Source organism: Tursiops truncatus, chromosome 4, assembly GCF_011762595.2.
Source record: "Tursiops truncatus isolate mTurTru1 chromosome 4, mTurTru1.mat.Y, whole genome shotgun sequence".
Taxonomy (NCBI): Eukaryota; Metazoa; Chordata; class Mammalia; order Artiodactyla; family Delphinidae; genus Tursiops; species Tursiops truncatus.
The window spans coordinates 47,932,388-47,950,636 of NC_047037.1; the positions used below are offsets into that span (position 1 = coordinate 47,932,388).

General features: G+C 38.4%; 1 protein-coding gene across 6 annotated transcripts in view; it reads left to right on the forward strand.

Annotated features, from left to right (window-relative positions):
• The window catches only part of PRKCI (protein kinase C iota), a 79,886-nt gene that overhangs the window by 14,193 nt on the left and 47,444 nt on the right, over positions 1-18,249 (forward strand). For 4 of the 6 annotated variants that reach the window (XM_019946091.3, XM_019946090.3, XM_019946089.3 and 1 more), the window contains one exon: positions 619-740. In XM_019946091.3, coding sequence (XP_019801650.2) covers positions 619-740 — 122 coding nt within the window. Of the gene's footprint in view, positions 1-618; positions 741-18,070; positions 18,222-18,249 lie in introns of those variants that run through there. The other 2 variants (XM_073803891.1, XM_033855461.2) reach the window with 2 other exon arrangements.

An 18,249-nucleotide genomic window follows, 5' to 3' on the forward strand; every position in this document is an offset into this window, starting at 1 on the left:
CAGTAATATAAAAATAAACACATGTTTATGTCGATTCCTTCATTTTTTTTGGTGTCTACCTTAAAATATGAATCCTATTTTAAAACGAATTTTGGCAAATGAGTTGTTAATCTGGGTGATTAATCCATGGAAGTCAGGGCTGAGGAAGAGGACATAACAGAGCTTTGTCAAATTTTTGAAGGGCCATCTCTTGGATGAAGGTAAACTTTTGGGGGAGGGGAGATCTAGGACTAGAGATTGAAAGAGATTTCAGTTAAGTATAATGAAGAGTTTGTCAGTAATAGAGCTGTTTGTGGAGTGGAATGCCTCACAAAAGAGTGAGCTTCTGATAACTAACATTAAAGCAAAAGTGGAACTACTATCTGTTAGAGCAGTTAGGGTGGGCTCCCTGAATGAGGAGGGGAGATTGAATTAAGGTTTCTCACAAAATCACTATTTTAATCTTTAAGCATTATTCAATGTTGGTATTTTATTTTTTACAGAGATAGTTTACTGGAAGCTGCACAGGCTCGTGCACACAAAATAACTGAAGTCCATCAAATGGTCAGGCATTCAGTAATATGTAGAGCATTATTAGTCTTAGTCATTGTCTAACTTAAAACTCCTTTTCTTTTTCAGGGATATCATGATAACACATTTTGAACCTTCAATCTCCTTTGAGGGCCTTTGTAATGAGGTTCGAGACATGTGTTCTTTTGACACCGAACAGCTCTTCACCATGAAATGGATAGATGAAGAAGGTGAGTGAATAAAGAGACGGCTGTCTGTGTGAGCATTTGATTTAAGATACCATTTTGTAATTTTTTTAAACAATAAAGCTATATTTAATTTCAACCAATCAAAATTTTGTAGCTTTGGGCTTCCCTGGTGGCGCAGTGGTTGAGAGTCCGCCTGCCGATGCAGGGGACACGGGTTCGTGCCCTGGTCCGGGAAGATCCCACATGCCGCTGAGCGGCTGGGCCCGTGAGCCATGGCCGCTGAGCCTGCGCATCCGGAGCCTGTGCTCCACACCGGGAGAGGTCACAACAGTGAGAGTCCCGCGTACCGCAAAAAAAAAAAAAAAAAAAAAAAAAATTTTTAGGTTTTAGAATCTATTGCTGAAGACTGCACGTAAGCAACTTAAATGCAAAGTATACTGGTAGTGCTTAAGGGAAGCAGACTGTGCACTTTTTTTATTTTGCTCTCCTTCTATTTGATATTTTTTATTAGTTATCTATTTTATACATATTAGTGTATATATATCAATCCCAGTCTCCCATTTCATCCCCCCCAACCTGCTTTCCCCTCTTGGTGTCCATATGTTTGTTCTCTACATCTGTGTCTCTATTTCTGCCCTGCAAACCAGTTCATCTGTACCATTTTTTCTAGATTCCACATATATGCGTTAATATACGATATTTGTTTTTCTCTTTCTGACTTACTTCACTCTGTATGACAGTCTCTAGGTCCATCCACGTTTCTACAAATGACCCAATTTCATTCCGTTTTATGGCTGAGTAATATTCCATTGTATATATGTACCACATCTTCTTTATCCATTCGTCTGTTGATGGGCATTTAGGTTGCTTCCATGACCTGGCTATTGTAAATAGTGCTGCAATGAACATTGTGGTACATGTATCTTCTTGAATTATGTTTTTTTCTGAGTATATGCCCAGTAGTGGGATTGCTGGGTCATATGGTAACTCTATTTTTAGTTTTTTAAGGACCCTCCATACTGTTCTCCATAGTGGCTGTATCAATTTACATTCCCACCAAAAGTGCAAGAGGATTCCTTTTTCTCCACATCCTCTCCAGCTTTTGTTGTTTGTAGATTTTCTGAGGATGCCCATTCTAACTGGTGTGAGGTGATACCTCATTGTAATTTTTATCTGCACTTCTCTAATAATTAGTGATGTTGAGCAGCTTTTCATGTGCCTCTTGGCCATCTGCATGTCTTCTTTGGAGAAATGTCTATTTAGGTCTTCTGCCCTTTTTGGATTGGGTTGCTTGCTTTTTTAATATTGAGCTGCATGAGCTGTATATATATTTTGGAGATTAATCCATTGTCCATTGATTCATTTGCAAATATTTTCTCCCATTCTGAGAGTTGTCTTGTCATCTTGTTTATAGTTTCCTTTGCTGTGCAAAGCTTTTAAGTTTCATTAGGTCCCATTTGTTTATTTTTGTTTTTATTTCCATTACTCTAGGAGGTGGGTCAAAAAAGATCTTGCTGTGATTTATGTCAAAGAGTGTTCTTCCTATGTTTTCCTCTAAGAGTTTTATAGTGTCTGGTCTTACATTTAGGTCTTTAAACTATTTGAGTTCATTTTAGTGTATGCTGTTAGGGAGTGTTCTAATTTCATTCTTTTAGATGTAGCTGCCCAGTGTTCCCAACACCACTTATTGAAGAGGCTGTCTTTTCTCCATTGCATATCCTTGCCTTCTTTGTCATAGATTAGTTGACCATAAGTGCATGGGTTTATTTCTGGGTTTTCTATTCTGTTCCATTGATCTATATTTCTGTTTTTGTGCCAGTACCATATTGTCTTGATTACTGTAGCTTTGTAGTATAGTCTGAAGTCAGGGAGTCTGATTCCTCCAGCTCTGTTTTTTTCCCTCAAGATTACATTGGGTATTTGGGGTCTTTTGTGTCTTCATACAAATTTTAAGATTTTTTGTTCTATGTCTGTAAAAAAATGCCGCTAGGGATTGCATTGAATCTGTAGATTTCTTTGGGTAGTATAGTCATTTTCACAATGTTGATTCTTCCAATCCAAGAACATGGTATATCTCTCCATCAGTTTGTGTCATCTTTGATTTCTTTCATCAGTGTCTTATAGTTTTCTGAGTACAAGTCTTTTACCTCCTTAGGTAGGTTTATGCCTAGGCATTTTACTCTTTTTGTTGCAATGGTGAATGGGATTGTTTCCTTAATTTCTCTTTCTGATCTTTCATTGTTAGTGTATAGGAATGCAAGAGATTTCTGTGCATTAATTTTATGTCATGCAACTTTACCAAATTCATTGATTAGCTCTAGTAGTTTTCTGGTGGCATCTTTAGGATTCTCTATGTATAGTATCATGTCATCTGCAAGCAGTGACAGTTTTACTTCTTTTCCAGTTTGGATTCCTTTTATTTCTTTTTCTCCTCTGATTGCCGTGGCTAGGACTTCCAAAACTATGTTGAATAATAGTGGCAAGAGTGGATATCCTTGTCTTGTTCCTGATCTTAGAGGAAACACTTTCAGTTTTTCACTATTGTGAATGATGTTTCCTGTGGGTTTGTCATATATGGCCTTTATTATGTTGAGGTAGGTTCCCTCCGTGCCCACTTTCTGGAGGGCTTTTATCATAAATGGGTGTTGAATTTGTCAAAAGCTTTTGATTTAAGGTACCATTTTGTCTTTTTTTTTAATTAATTAATTAATTTATTTTTGGCTGCATTGGGTCTTTGTTGCTGCACTCAGGCTTTCTCTAGTTGAGGTGAGCGGGGGCTACCCTTTGTTGTGGTGCGCAGGCTTCTCATTGCAGTGGCTTCTCTCGTTGCAGAGCACAGGCTCTAGGCATGCGGGCTTCAGTAGTTCTGGTATGTGGGCTCAGTAGTTGTGGCTCGCAGGCTCTAGAGTGCAGGCTCAGTAGTTGTGGCACAGGTTGCTCCATGGCATGTGGGACCTTCCCGGACTAGGGCTCGAACCTGTGCCCCCTGCATTGGCAGGCGGATTCTCCACCACTGTGCCACCAGGGAAGCCCTATTTTTAAAATGTAATAAAAGTCCTAATTAACTTAAGGAGGGAAAGGTATATTAGAAATTTGATGCCATTCTTATTTTCCTTCAGGTATTTGAGTATCAAAGAGTACAACTTTGTTTTGCCCTTTTTACTCTTAAATATAGTGAAATTAATGTGACTTTTTTCCAGCAATAAGGTAAACATCTCATTAAATAGTGTTACATTTTAGTTTAATTTTGAATATATGTTGCCTTATATTTTAAGAGATTACTTTCAATAATTTGACAGTACTTTACAGCAAATATCTTTAAAGAAAATGTTTTAGAAAAAGTGTAAAAGTGATTGTGACAACCATTACTTCAAAGGTGGTGGCAAAAACTTGATTCAGAAAACATTTATTGAATATGTGTGTGTTGAGGATAGATACTTTCTATCCTCAAACTCCACAGGGAGATGGACATGTGAAGAACAAATGTGACAGTTGAACCTAAATGCATAGGGGCCTCAGAATACAAAAGAAAGAGGAGCATCCGCATATGCCTGAAATATTTGCAAAGTTTGAACTAACCGTATAACAGAGTAAAAGTTTTTGAAGTGGAGTAGGTGAGGGGAGAACCAGAAAGAAAGAATAATATATAAAAAGGCACAGAGGTATGAAGAACATGGTGTGTGGGGAAGAGCAGTAATTCACTAAATTGAAAGTATGGGGAGGCCTCGTTCTGGCGGTCCCATATTGAACTGGAGTTGGAAGAGGTGAGTCTGGTCTCAAAATGGAGGTAAACCCACCACCAGGTCACTCCCAGCCTGCTGCCACCAGGAGGAGGGCCATGATCCAAAGGAACCAGCGCTGTTGAGAAAACTGTTTATTGGAGGTCTGAACGTGGAAACTACAGATTACAGTTTAAGAGAACATTTTGAGAAATGGGGCACACTTACGGATTGTGCAGTGATGAGAGACCGCCAAACAAAACTTCCCAGGACCTCTGGTTTTGTGACCTACTCTAGCGTTGAAGAGGTGGATGTAGCAGTGAGTGCCGGACCACCGAGGTTGATGGGTGTTTGGTGGAACCAAAGAGAGCTGTTTCTAGAGAGGATTCTGTAAAGCCTGCTGCCCTTCCGAAAGTGAAGAAACTTTTTGTTGGTGGTATTAAAGAAGATACAGAAGAATATGAGAGACTACTTTGAAAAGTATGGCAGGATTGAAACCATAGAAGTTGGTCTTTCAACCATGGAAGACAGGCAGAGTGGAGAAAAGAGGATTTGCTTTTGTAGCTTTTGATGATCATGATACAGTTGATAAAATTGTTCAGAAATACCACACAATTAACGGGCATAACTGTGAAGTGAAAAAGGTGTAACTCATAGTTCTTTCTCTCTAAATAGCTATTAAGTGTCCTAATTTTCTGGGGAAACTATAAAACTGTAGCCTTTGCCTCATTCAAGTAAAGGTTAAACTTTTCATTAAGGTCTGTTGATTCCCATGTGATCCTTTTTACAATGGTGAATTGTGATACCAGTCTTTTCTTAATTTTAGGCTTACAGAGCCAGTAGTAATTATTTTTGAGTTCCTTGCAATTATTTTTCAGTTGTAATTTTTCATCTTTATTTTTAGCCATGTAGGCATTGGAGCATGCTTACATGGAGAAGAAATTTTCTCTAGGATCAGTGGAAGACAGGACTATAATTTGATTTCTCTGGTTTATGAGAAACATTGTTCTAGAAGCTAAACATTTAATTGTGGGATTTTATATCAGAGCAAATAAAGGTCATACTTCATTTCTTTACACAGATTTATGACAACCATTCTTCTTTGTGTTCAAAACTAGTTTTACTGATTTGTTTTGATGTGCATGTGGAAAAACTGGTTTGCTTAATCTAACTAAACATTTTAGAATGAATAGTGTTTTGTAACAATCATATGCTGGTTCTCATATGCAGTGAGAGTGTGGGGCAGGGCATGATAAATGTGAGTTTTTAGTTCCCTATATAAGAGTGATTGTTTTTCCTTAAGGATGTGCTTTAAAAATATTACATCTAATATTGAGTATTTTCTAAATTTCTAATTCTATAAATTCTAATTTATTCAGGGTCTGAATACCCGGTTTAAATTTAACTGTGTCGCTTCTCTTTTACTAGACACTAGTAATTTCTGTCACTAGCCTTTGGGTATTTTGTTTCTTGTTAAAGTTTTTCTTGAGAATAATGCATGCTTTTTAACAAAAATATTGATTTTTTTGAAGGAAAAAGTGTCTCTGGAGATCTTCAGACCCCCAGAAATAGCTGCTATGAACGAATTTATGGTATCTCTTTCTGTGAATATACAACTAGAAGGGATAGGGTAACAATTTTTTTCTGTCTTAAAAATAGACTAATATTATACAAGCTGTTATTTAACCTGTTTTTTCCCTTACCATCTTGTAGATAGCTTGTCATATCCGTGGTTTTTTGTTTTTTTTTTTTTTTGGCCACGCCATGTGGCTTGTGGGATCTTAGTTCCCCGACCAGGGATTGAACCCAGGCCCTCAGCAGTGAGAGCGCGGAGTCCTAACCACTGGACCGCCAGGATATTCCCCATATCAGTGCATGTAGATTTATCTCATTCCTCTTAAAGGCTATGTAATATTATATAACAATGTTGTACCATAACTTATTTAATTAATCCCCTTTTGATAGATATTTGGATAGTTTGCAGTTTGTCAAAAATACTGGTGCAGGGAATATCTTTGTGCATGTATTTTGGGGACACTTGTACTATATTATTTGCAAATTCCCTGCAATGGAATGTGTCCTTGTTGATAGGTGGTACCAAATAGACCTCCAAAAATATTGTACCCCTTGTTATACTTTTACCAATAGCATTTGTGAATTCCTTTTTTTTTTACACCCTGTAAAGGACTATGTGAGGGAAACAGTTGAAAATGTAGGTGACTTGCAGAGTGGGAGAGGGTATTATTTGGCTATAGTACTTTAATTCATGTCCTGTTGACTCTAGCAGGTGAGTTTCATGGAAATTTCAAATGAGTATAAACTTTCTTTGACATAAAGAGCATGGAGTGTTTCTGGATTCTGGGAGGTTAAGCTTCTTCCTGACTTGCATTATAAATCTGATTTGATCATGGGGGGAAACATAGAGTGCCAAGATGCAACAAAACCATACTTAGGATGGCAAGAAACATATTTCTCTGATGTGATGTTTTCCAAACATCTTCAGTCTGGTGTAATTTTAGCTGGTATGTTAAGAACTAAAATAGTAAATCATTCTTCATACTTTTTTTTAATCCCCAGCACTATGCACTGATAGCGGTAATCGTGTCAGAAAAAACAGTGAGTGAAAACTTTTGGACTGAATGTATATTCAGTGTAACTTCAGTTATTTAGATAGCAGTGTTGTGGCTCCAAACCTGAAAATTCAAAAATGAAAATCAACATCAATAAGAAAGAAAATCCGAGTACCTCTGAGCAGATCTTGTTTTGTAACTGGTATTTTCCTTCTGCTTGGAGAACTTCCTTTAACATTTCTGTAGTGGAGGTTTGCTGGTAATGAATTGTTTTAGCTTTTCCGTATCTTTACTTCTCCTCTAAAAATAGCTTTACTGAGGTATAATTAACATACAATAAACTGTGCATATTGTAAGTATACTATTTGATGAAGTTTGACACCCAGGAAACCATCACCACAAGCAAGGTAGAGAACATATCTATTACCCCTTAATGTTTCCGTCTGCTTTGCAATTCCTCACTCCTGCTCCTCTATTCCAGGCAACTACTGATCTGCTTTCTGTCCCTATAGGTTAGTTTGCGTTTTTGGTCTGGCTTCTTTCACTCAGCATAATTATTGATACATGTTTTGTGTGTATCAGTAGTTCTTTTTTTTTTTTTTTTTTTTTTTTTTTTTGCTGAGTGGTATTCCATCATGTGGATGTACCACAATTTGTTTATCTGTTCATCTGTTGATGGACATTGATTTTGTTTCTAGTTTGGGGCTATTATAAATAAAGGTGCTGTGGCAATCGCATACAAGTCTTTGTATCAATATATATTTCCTTTTGTCTTGGGTAAATACTTAGAGGTGGAATGGCTGGATCATATGGTAGGTATATATGCTTTTTTTTTTTTAGTGAAACAGGAAAAGAAAAATTTGAGGAGGTGAGATGGGGTACTGCACTCCAGGCATGTTCCCAGGCAGATGGTTTTTAGAAAGGAGTTTATATGGAAGTTGAGAAAATGGATACCTTTAAAAAACTATGCCTGGTAGTCCCTGGAAAGTCTTCCTGTACTCCCAGCGGGTAGAGGACCCCACGAGAAGATAGCTAACTTTAAGAAGTCCCCAAGCACTTCTCTTAGCTCTGGCCTCTGCCCCAGCACCATGCCCCAGACATTCTACCTAGTAAATTCTGGCTGCTACCATTTATAGATCAGGCTGTGGTGATGCCTGAAATGCAAAAGGATCAGACTGGGGCCCACCTGGGAGAAACGCCTTGCAGTGGTGAGGTGGGGATTTGTTGAGAGGTGAAGCAAGAGAGACCATAGGAGTCCAGCAGGGCACCAGGGCTCTCAGACATGCTGTCAAACATGCTCTGGTCTCTGCGAAGTTCTGTCCTTCTTGTTGGCAACCCCGTCTCCAATTGCATTGTCTTCCTTCCCTCTGTAAGAGCCAACTACTACCATAGAATAAGTTTATAGTCTAAACTGTCTTCGCACTCCTATCCCTCAACCCCTAAGCAACCACTAATCTGTCACTTTTTATATGTATACATGACAAAGTATAGTGTTTTTATGTGCTTTTATTTATTTTATTTTAGGTTTTTGGCCATGCTATGTGGGTTGAGGGATTTTAGTTCCCTGACCAGGGATTGAACCCTGGGCCCACTGCAGTGAAAGCACTGAGTCCTAACCACTGGACTGCTAGGGAATTCCCTTTATGTGCTTTTAAATTTATATCAGTGGCATTATTCAGCACATATTTTGAAACTTCCCATTTCTTTTTTTTTTTTTTTTTTTTACTGGGCCTTATGTAGATGGAGAACTAGTATATTCCTTTTTTAAAATTCTTTTTTAAAAAAATTGTCATAAACCATACATAACACAAAATTTTACCATTTTAACCTTTTTTTTAAAAAAAATATTTATTTATTTGCTGTGTGCAGTCTTAGTTGCGGCAGGCAGGCTCCATAGTTGTGGCTCATGGGCTCCTTAGTTATGGCTTGCGGGCTCCTTAGTTGTGGCACGTGGGCTTCTTAGTTGCAGCATGCGAACTCTTAGTTGTGGCATGCATGCGGGATCTGGTTCCCCAACAAGGGATCAAACCCAGGCCCCCTGCATTGGGAGTGCAGAATCTTATCCACTGCGCCACCAGGGAAGTCCCCATTTTAACTTTTTTAAAGTGTACAATTCAGTGACATTTAAGCACATTCAGAATGTCATGCAACCATCCTCACTACTTTTTATCATCTCAAACAAAAACTCTATACCCATCAAACAATAACTCCCCTCCTCCAGCTCCTCCAGCTCCATTCCCACTCCTCCAGCTCCTCGTGACCTCACTTACACTTTCTCTCTCTATGAATTTGCCTTTCTGTCTCTATGAATTTGCCTCTAGGTCACCTTTGTTTTTTTGCTTTTTTTTTTTTTGGTTTGGTTTTGGTTTTGGTTTTTTTTGACCACACGGCATGGCTTGTGGGATCTTAGTTCCCCAACCGGGGATTGAAATCAGGCCCAGGGCAATGAGAGCATGGAGTTCTAACCACTGGACTGCCAGGGAATTCCTGAGGTCATCTTTGTTTTTGAAAGATAATTTTGCTGGGTAAATAATTATAGGTTGATAATTTTTTTTCATTCAGTACACTGTTTTGTACTGCATTGTTTCTGATGCAGAATCTGCTGTCATCTTTACCTTTGTTTCTCTTATGTAGTGTGTCTCTTTGGCTGCTTTTAAGATTTTTCTCTTTATCACTGGATGAAGCAATTTGATAATGATGGACCTTATTTCAGTTTTCTTCATGTTTCTTGTCTTGAGATTTGTTGGTCTACTTGGATCCGTGCGTTCATAGTTTTCATCAAATTTGGAAAAATTTTGGCCATTATCTCTTCAAATATTGTTTTCTGTCACCAGATTCCTCTTTCAGGGATTCCAGTTACATGTATATTAGGCTTCTCAAACTTGTCATAAAGCTCACTAACTCTCTGTTCTTTTATTTTTTTCCTTTTTCAGTCTTTTCCTCTGCATTTCATTTTGTATAGTTTTATAGCTATGTTTTCAAGTTCACTAATCTTTTCTCCTGCAATGTCTAATCTGCCATGAATTCCCTCTAGAGCATTTTTCACTTCAGAAATTGTAGCATTATTTCTAGACATTAAATCTGGGTCTTTTAAAATATCTTCCATGTTTACTTAACATGCTCAATACCCATAGCTTCTGCACATATTGGATATAATTATAACTCTTTTAATGTCCATGTTTACAAGTTCTTATATTGGTGTCAGTTTGGGGTCAATTTCAATTGATTGATCTTTCTCCTGTTATGGGTCATATTTTCCTGCTTCTTCACGTGCCTGCTTATAGTTGATTGGATTCTGGACATTTTGACGTTTGCCTTATTGGATGTTGAATATATTTGTATTTGTGTAGATATTTTTGAGCTTTGTTCTGGGATGCTCAAAAATAGTAACTTAAATAACCATTTAAGTTACTTGGAAACAGTTGATCCTTCATTGCTTGATTTCCAATGTCTTGAACCATTTTTTTTTCATTTATTTTGTCTAGTTTTTCTGTTGTTTTAGGAGGAGGGTTAAATCCAGTTTCTGTTAGTTTATCTTCTCCAAAAGTGGAAGTTGAGGATGAGCAGCTTGATAGGATAGCACATGCTTCTGTAACCACTGATTTCCACCTCCCAGAAAAAGGGAGCAAGAAGCCAGAAATCTATTACTATCTGTTATGGGGCCTAATATTGAAAGGATGACCACCTAAATACCATATTATTCTTGGAAAATTTTTGCAAATCTGCATTTTAAGCAATGCAACCCTTTAGGGAGTGGCTGTGACTTTCAGAAGTCTTGAACCCAGTATTCAGAGGCAGGGTGGCAGTAGGAAGGTCTTGGTGGGAGCACAGAGTGAATCTATAAATCTGTGGCAGGCTCAAAGATCAGGAAGATCTATCATCTATCTATCATCTATCAGGAAGGTGCTATCTCAGGCAAATATTAAACATTGACAACTTTGGTTTCAGGCTGTGTTGATTCTTTCAAATGTGGGGCACTGAATTCAGCCATATGCTAAAGTACCTAATATAACTAGTGTTATATATGTGTGTCATGTTCAGCACCTTGTGAAGTTATCTCATAAATAATTGGATCTTGCATATTTACCAAATGCCTTGAGGGCCACCGCTCTAATTTCTTTGTTTTTATAGGTGAAAAGAAAATGTAAATGCATTGAAAAAAGAGCAGGCCTGCTGGTTAATATACAGATTTCATTACCTTTAAATTCCTTGAACTGAGCAGATCTCACTCTGGGTGTATGCCTTTTTTAGGATATGAATTTGGACTTTAGTAATTGAGTGGGCTTTGAAACATAGCTTTCTGTCTCATTTTTGTTTCATGATGACTCTACATGGAATGTTCTGCTTCTGAGTTATGTGTCCTGCTTTATCAGGCATTAAGCAGTTGGCCTGAAAAGGTAATACCTGAACCAAAGACATTCAGTCCAATGAAAACAAAACAGATGTGAGTATACGCAATGTCAGTGATTAACTTGACTTTCACACTTCCTTGTAGTTTTTCAAAAGCATCAATCTCTAGGTACATATTGAAAGCAGATACTTGACCTAACTTAGGTTTCAACCAAGAGCAAGCAGATGCTGGCCTGGCAAAAGGACAATATCTAGCAAAAGAGAAAAATTGATTTTTTAAAATATGGTTATTACAATACTTTTAACACTGGTTAATTCCACTCATGGCTTTCAACCAAAGTGCAATATTAAAAGCCACACCTATAATGAACTAAGCATACTATGAGTGACTTTAAATATATGCTCTTTAGCTTTGCCATTATCTTTGCAATGTAGGTAATATAGCCCTTGTTTTAACATAGGAGAAAATTGTAATGGGATCTGGAGCCTGGGAGAGAACCTGTATGTAAAGTACTGCAGGACACCTCTTTGGGAGATTTTTGATGCTCCTTTTTAAAGTCCTGACTCAGGCATTTCCTAAGAATGTAATTTATTTTATATGACATTTATCTAGGTGATATACAGCTTGTAATGTCTGGCTGTTTTTCCCTTTGCTCCAGGAGCATGTACTATCTAATTAGGTTGATATGAGTTGAGAATACAACATTTTTCTCCAGCACACAACTCCTTAAAGGCTTTTCTAGACCTTTGATATCTTGTATATGCCAGTTAAGAATTTAATATTAAGTCAATTTTTTTTTTTTTTTTTGCGGTACGCGGGCCTCTCACTGTTGTGGCCTCTCCTGTTGCGGAGCACAGGCCCAGCAGCCATGGCCCACGGGCCCAGCCGCTCCGCGGCATGTGGGATCCTCCCGGGCCGGGACATGAACCCGCGTCCCCTGCATCAGCAGGCGGACTCCCAACCACTGCGCCACCAGGGAAGTCCTAAGTCAATGTTTAAAGTTATAAAGAAAACTTCAAAAACTGCATCCATAATCCTATCATCCTGATGCAGAATTGTGTTTATTTTTCATAGAGACTTGTAATCTTTTTAATGATCTTTTCTTAATTTAGTTGTTCATTTTATATGTACTTTGAATGTTTCCTTTGTGTTGTTTTGTGTTTATTTCTGAAGTTCCTTTTTCGTTTTCCTGTTTTATTTATTTATTTATTTAGGCTGTGCCGGGTCTTAGTTGCGGCATGAGGGATCTTTAGTTGTGGCATGCAGACTTTTTTTTCTTAAAGATTTATTTATTATTTATTTTTGGCTGCGTCAGGTCTTAGTTGCGGCATACGGGATCTTCTGTTGTGGTGCACAGGCTCTTCATGGTGGTGCATGGGCTTCTCTCTAGTTGTGGCATGCAGGTTTTCTCTCTCTAGTTGTGGCGCATGAGCTCCAGGGTGCGTGGGCTCTGTAGTTTGTGGCACACGGGCTCTAGTTGAGGCGTGCGAGCTCAGTAGTTGTGGCATGCAGGCTCAGTTGCCCCGCGGCATGTGGGATCTTAGTTCCCTGACCAGGGATCGAACCCGTGTCCCCTGCATTGTAAGGCAGATTCTTTACCAGTGGACCACCAGGGAAGTCCCATGCGGACTTCTTAGTTGTGGCATGTGGACTTCTTAGTTGCAGCATATGGACTCTTAGTTGTGGCATGTGGGCTTCTTAGTTGCGGCATGCATGCGGGATCTAGCTCCCTGACCAGGAATTGAACCCGGACCCCCTGCATTGGGAGTACTGAGTCTTACCACTGGACCACAAGGAAAGTCCCTGAAGTTCCTTTTTGTTAAGATACTCCCAGTCCTTTACAGATAGCATTTACTCAATTTTTGTCTCATCTCTTCTTTTTTCTGCAAATAAGGAAATCAGGGGTCATCTTAAAGAAGTGGTTTACGTGAGGTTGCTCAGAAAGTGAGGTGGTTAAGGTTTGGGATTTTTTAATTCATACTACTGCAGTAAAATCATCCTAACTGCAGAAGCCACTTGAACTGTGGAAGGCATAATTGCTGGGTGTTGAATTTGGTTCAATCTTGTAAGTTTTTTTGGAAATTTTTGTAGAAATAGGCCATTAGGACATTGCAAGCAGCTAGTGAGTCTAGAGAAAATTGGATTTAGTGTTTAAATTTTTTAAAATCAAGATGCTTATAAGGCATTCATTGGTATCATTCATGTGTGAGATATATATATAGAGAGAGAGAGAGAGAAAGAGAGAGAGAGAGAATGATATAATATTTCTCATTGTTTAGAAAACAATCTGAGGTGAGCTTAAATGTATTTGCCAGCTTGGACTCAGGTCCCTCACCTGGAAAATTAGAAATGAAGCATTCATTATATTTCAGATTCATTCTGTTCCTAGAATTCTTTGACTGTTTCAGTCTTTGGAATTAATTTAGTCAACTGGCTTGTTTTTCTTTTTTTTTAAGCTGGCTTATTTTTCTAACTGGAAGAGTAATTTGCACACTTATTGAAATGTGAAATTTTCATTATTCTTTTTTATGTTGCTTTTCTGTTTTTAAACTTTGGCCTGCACTTAAATATACTTCTATAGAAGCGAAAGTTATTTTTTAAAACCTACGTCAAAAAATAGAGTGTGGGCTTCCCTGGTGGCGCAGTGGTTGAGAGTCCACCTGCCAATGCAGGGGACATGGGTTCGTGCCCTGGTCCAGGAAGATCCCACATGCTGCGGAGCGGCTAGGCCCGTGAACCATGGCCGCTGAGCCTGCACGTCTGGAGCCTGTGCTCCGCAATGGAAGAGGCCTCAACAGTGAGAGGCCCGCGTACCGCAAAAAAAAAAAAAAAAAAAAAAAAAAATAGAGTGTAATTATGTGACTTACACTTTCATGTGTGTGGCAAATTGGGAGAAATTTGCATAAGTGAGAAAGTGAGTCTGTATAAAAGAATTGCTTTATTTCTTTGAGGCAAGTTAAGACAGACTTTGCTTTTGGACTGGAATATTACTTTGTTATCGAACTCACTTTTATAAAAATGCTGCACTAAATATTTTTAAATAGCTTTATTGAGATATAATTTATCATTTAAAGTGTACAATTCAGTGGTTTTTAGTATATTTGTGCAGAGAGTGTGCAGCCGTCACCACAATCAATTTTACAACATTTTCATTGCTCAAAAAAGAAACCCCATGCTCATTAGCAGTTACTCTCTATTTCCTCCAAGTTCCTTCCCCCACTGTCCCCAGACCTAGGTAACCACGTATCTAGCTCTTGTTTCTATAGATTTACCTAATCTAGACATGATATATAAAGTATTAATACTTAATCCTTTTTTAATGGTTAATAGTCCATTGTATGCATACCACATTTTATTTATCCATTCATCAATTGATAGATATTTCGGTTATTTCCACTTTGTGACTATTATGAGTAATGTTTCTATGAACATTTCGTTACAACTTTTTGTGTGGACATATGTTTTCATATCTCTTGGATATATATCTAGGAGTGGAATTGCTGGGTCATATGGTAACAAATGTTCAACTTTTTGAGGAACTACCAGACTGTTTTTCAAAGCAGCAACACCATTTTACATTCCCACTAGCAGTGTATGAGGATTCCAGTTTCTCTGCATCCTCACCAACACCTGTTATTATCAGTGTACTGAGTATTGATCTAAAAATGGTATATCTGGGACTTCCCCGGTGGCACAGTGGATAAGACTCCGCGTTCCCAATGCAGGGGGCCTGGGTTTGATCCCTGGTCAGAGAACTAGATCCCACATGCATGCCTCAACTAAGAGTTCGCGTGCCGCAACTAAGAGTTCGCATGCTGCAACTAAGGAGCCCATATGCCACAACTAAGGAGCCCTGGAGCCGCAACTAAGGAGCCTGCCTGCCACAACTAAGACCCAGTGCAACCAAATAAATATTAAATAAATAAATAAATAAAAATGCTCTATCTATGCAATCTGGTTGAATCATGTTGACCTATTTTTCAACTAGTCTCTTAAGATATCAACAACACTAAGACAAATATGAAGTCAGTATATGAGAGAACAAATAGCTTTCCTTTATAAAGGTAATACTCAGTCAGAAAGTATATTGGAAGAAAAGATTTCATCCATGTAATAACATAATTTTTTTTTAATCTAGGAATAAACTTTAAAGAAATGCATAGAAACCATATAAACAAAACTTTAAAAAAACCCCACATAAGTATACATATAGCTGATTCACTTTGTTGTACAGCAGAAACTAACACAATGTTGTAAAGCAATTATAATCCAAAAAAGATGTTTAAAAAACCAAAAAAACAATTGGGTGCCATAAATAAAACCTGAATAATGGGTTAGGGAGAGGGAACATAGAAAAAGTAAACTCCCTATAGATCAATCTGTAAAGAGCACAGTTCCCCCCCCAAATTCTAATAGGATCTTTTAGAAACTGGCAATTTCATCTGGAAAAATAAATGCTCAAGAGTAAATGGGGGGACTTCCCTGGTGGTGCAGTGGTTAAAGAGTCCGCCTACCAATGCAGGGGACTCGGGTTCAATCCCTGGTCCGGGAAGATCCCACATGTCGCGGAGCAACTAAGCAATCTGCCACAACTACTGAGCCTGCATGCCACAACTACTGAAGCCCGCACGCCTAGAGCCCGTGATCCGCAACAAGAGAAGCCACCGCAATGAGAAGCCCACGCACCACAACGAAGAGTAGCCCCCGCTCGCTGCAACTAGTGAAAGCCTGCACAGCAACGAAGACCCAATGCGGCCAAAAATAAATAAATAAATTTTTAAAAAAGAATAAATGGGAAAATTCTGAAAAAGGAAATGTAAAGACGGAAGACTTTTCCTAATTCTTTATATTGAAAAACATCATAATCACAGATATAGAAGTAATAACAACTGAGAAAAAAATATTTGCAACATTTACAAAGGATTGCTTACCTCTAATATAAGATAATTAAGTCAAAAAGAAATAGATGAAGCATCTACTGAAAAAGGTGCAAATAGCTAATTCATAAATGACAAAAAAAGCTCAAGGATCACTAATAAAGAAACAAAGATTTTAAAATAAGACATCAGTTTTCATCTATCAGATTAGAAAATAGTTAAAATTTAATCATTACCTGTAAGGGTTAGGAAAAACACACTTGGTTGAGTGTATATGTCATAACCTTTTTGGAGTTACTATCATTCCAAATTTTGAAATAGTTGTCAAAATTTTAAATGGGCACACTTTGAGCCAATCATTTCTATTTCTAGGAAAGTATCATGAGAAATTACTCAAGCACAAATATTTCAGTTCAAGAATATTTACTATATTATTCACTAATAAATAAGGACTGAAGTACTGATACATGCTACAACTTAGATGAACTTGAAAACACTCTAAGCAAAAAAAATCTAGACATAAAAGACCACATATTGTGTGATTCCATTTATATGAAATGTCCAGAAAAGGCAAATCTGTAGAGACTGAAAATAATCAGTGGTTGCCTAGGGCTGACAGTGGAAGGAGAGGTTGGGGGGAAATGGGGAGTGACTGCTAATTGGAAGGGTTTTTTTTGAGGAGGGGTTATGAAAATGTTCTAAAATTGATTATGGTGGTAGTTGCACAGCTCTGTGAATATACTAACGACCACTGAACTGTACACTTCAAATGGGTAAATTGAATGCTGTGTGAATTGTATCTCAATAAAGCTGTTATTAAAAATGAGTAGATTATATCTAGCATTTTTTAAAAAATGTGAAACATTACCCCCTCAGGTAAAGCTTTTCAGAAGAGGTGGCATTTGTCCTGGGTCTTGTAAGATACACAGAATTTCAAGATTCACCTTGAAAGGTGGCAGGAAGGTGTTTGTAACATAACAAATCACCTCAAAGCCTAGTGGCTTTAAAAAAACCCACCCTTTTACTTTATAGTCTTTTTACACTTCTGTGAGTTGTTTGGCTCTGCTGGTCTCACTTGAGGTCTCTCATGCGGTAGCAATTGGATGGCATCCGGGTCTGGAGTCACGTGGAGGCTCACCTGGGATGCTAGCATAGTAGGTTCTCTTTCTCTCTCTGTGTAGTCTCAGGGCTTCTACTCTCAGAGGCAGCTGAACTTCTTACATGGTGACTTAGGGCTCCCCAAAGCAAAAGATGCCAGATGTTTATAAGGTGGAAGCCTAGAACTGGCACAGTGCCACTCTGTGGCTTTTTCTTAGTTAATATAGTGCTAGAGCCAGTCCAACCATCCGCACCATCCATCTCCAGAACTTTCTCATCTTCCCAACTGAAACTCTTTACCCATTAATTTTACCCTATAAAGTTATTCTTTACCCAATAAATCCTCATTCTCCTCTCTCCCCCAGCAAATGGCAACCACCATTCTACCTTGTTTCTGCGAATTTTACTACTCTAGGTACCTTACTGAAGTAGAATCATACAATATTTGTCCTTTAGTAACTGACTTGTTTCACTTACCATAGTGTCTTCAAGGTTCATTCATGTTGTAGCATGTGTCAAAATTTGCTTCCTCTTTTTTTTTCTAGTTTATATATACTAGTGTGTATCTGTGAATCCCACACTCCTAATGTATCCCTCACCCATCCCTTCCCCTTTGGTAACCATAAGATTGTTTTCTTTTTTTTTTTTGGCTTAGTTGGGTGTTCATTGCCACGAGCACTTTCCTTAGTTGTGGCGAGCGGGGGCTGCTCATCGTTGCCGTGTGGGGGCTTCTCATTTTGGTGGCTTCTCGTTGCAGAACATGGGCTCCAGGCATGCGGGCTTCAGTAGTTGTGGCGCACAGGCTTGGTTGCTCTGCGGCATGTGGCATCCTCCCGGACCAGGGGTCGAAACCGTGTCCCCTGCATTGGCAGGTGGATTCTTAACCACTGCGCCACCAGGAAAGCCCCGTAAGATTGTTTACTATGTCTGTGAGTC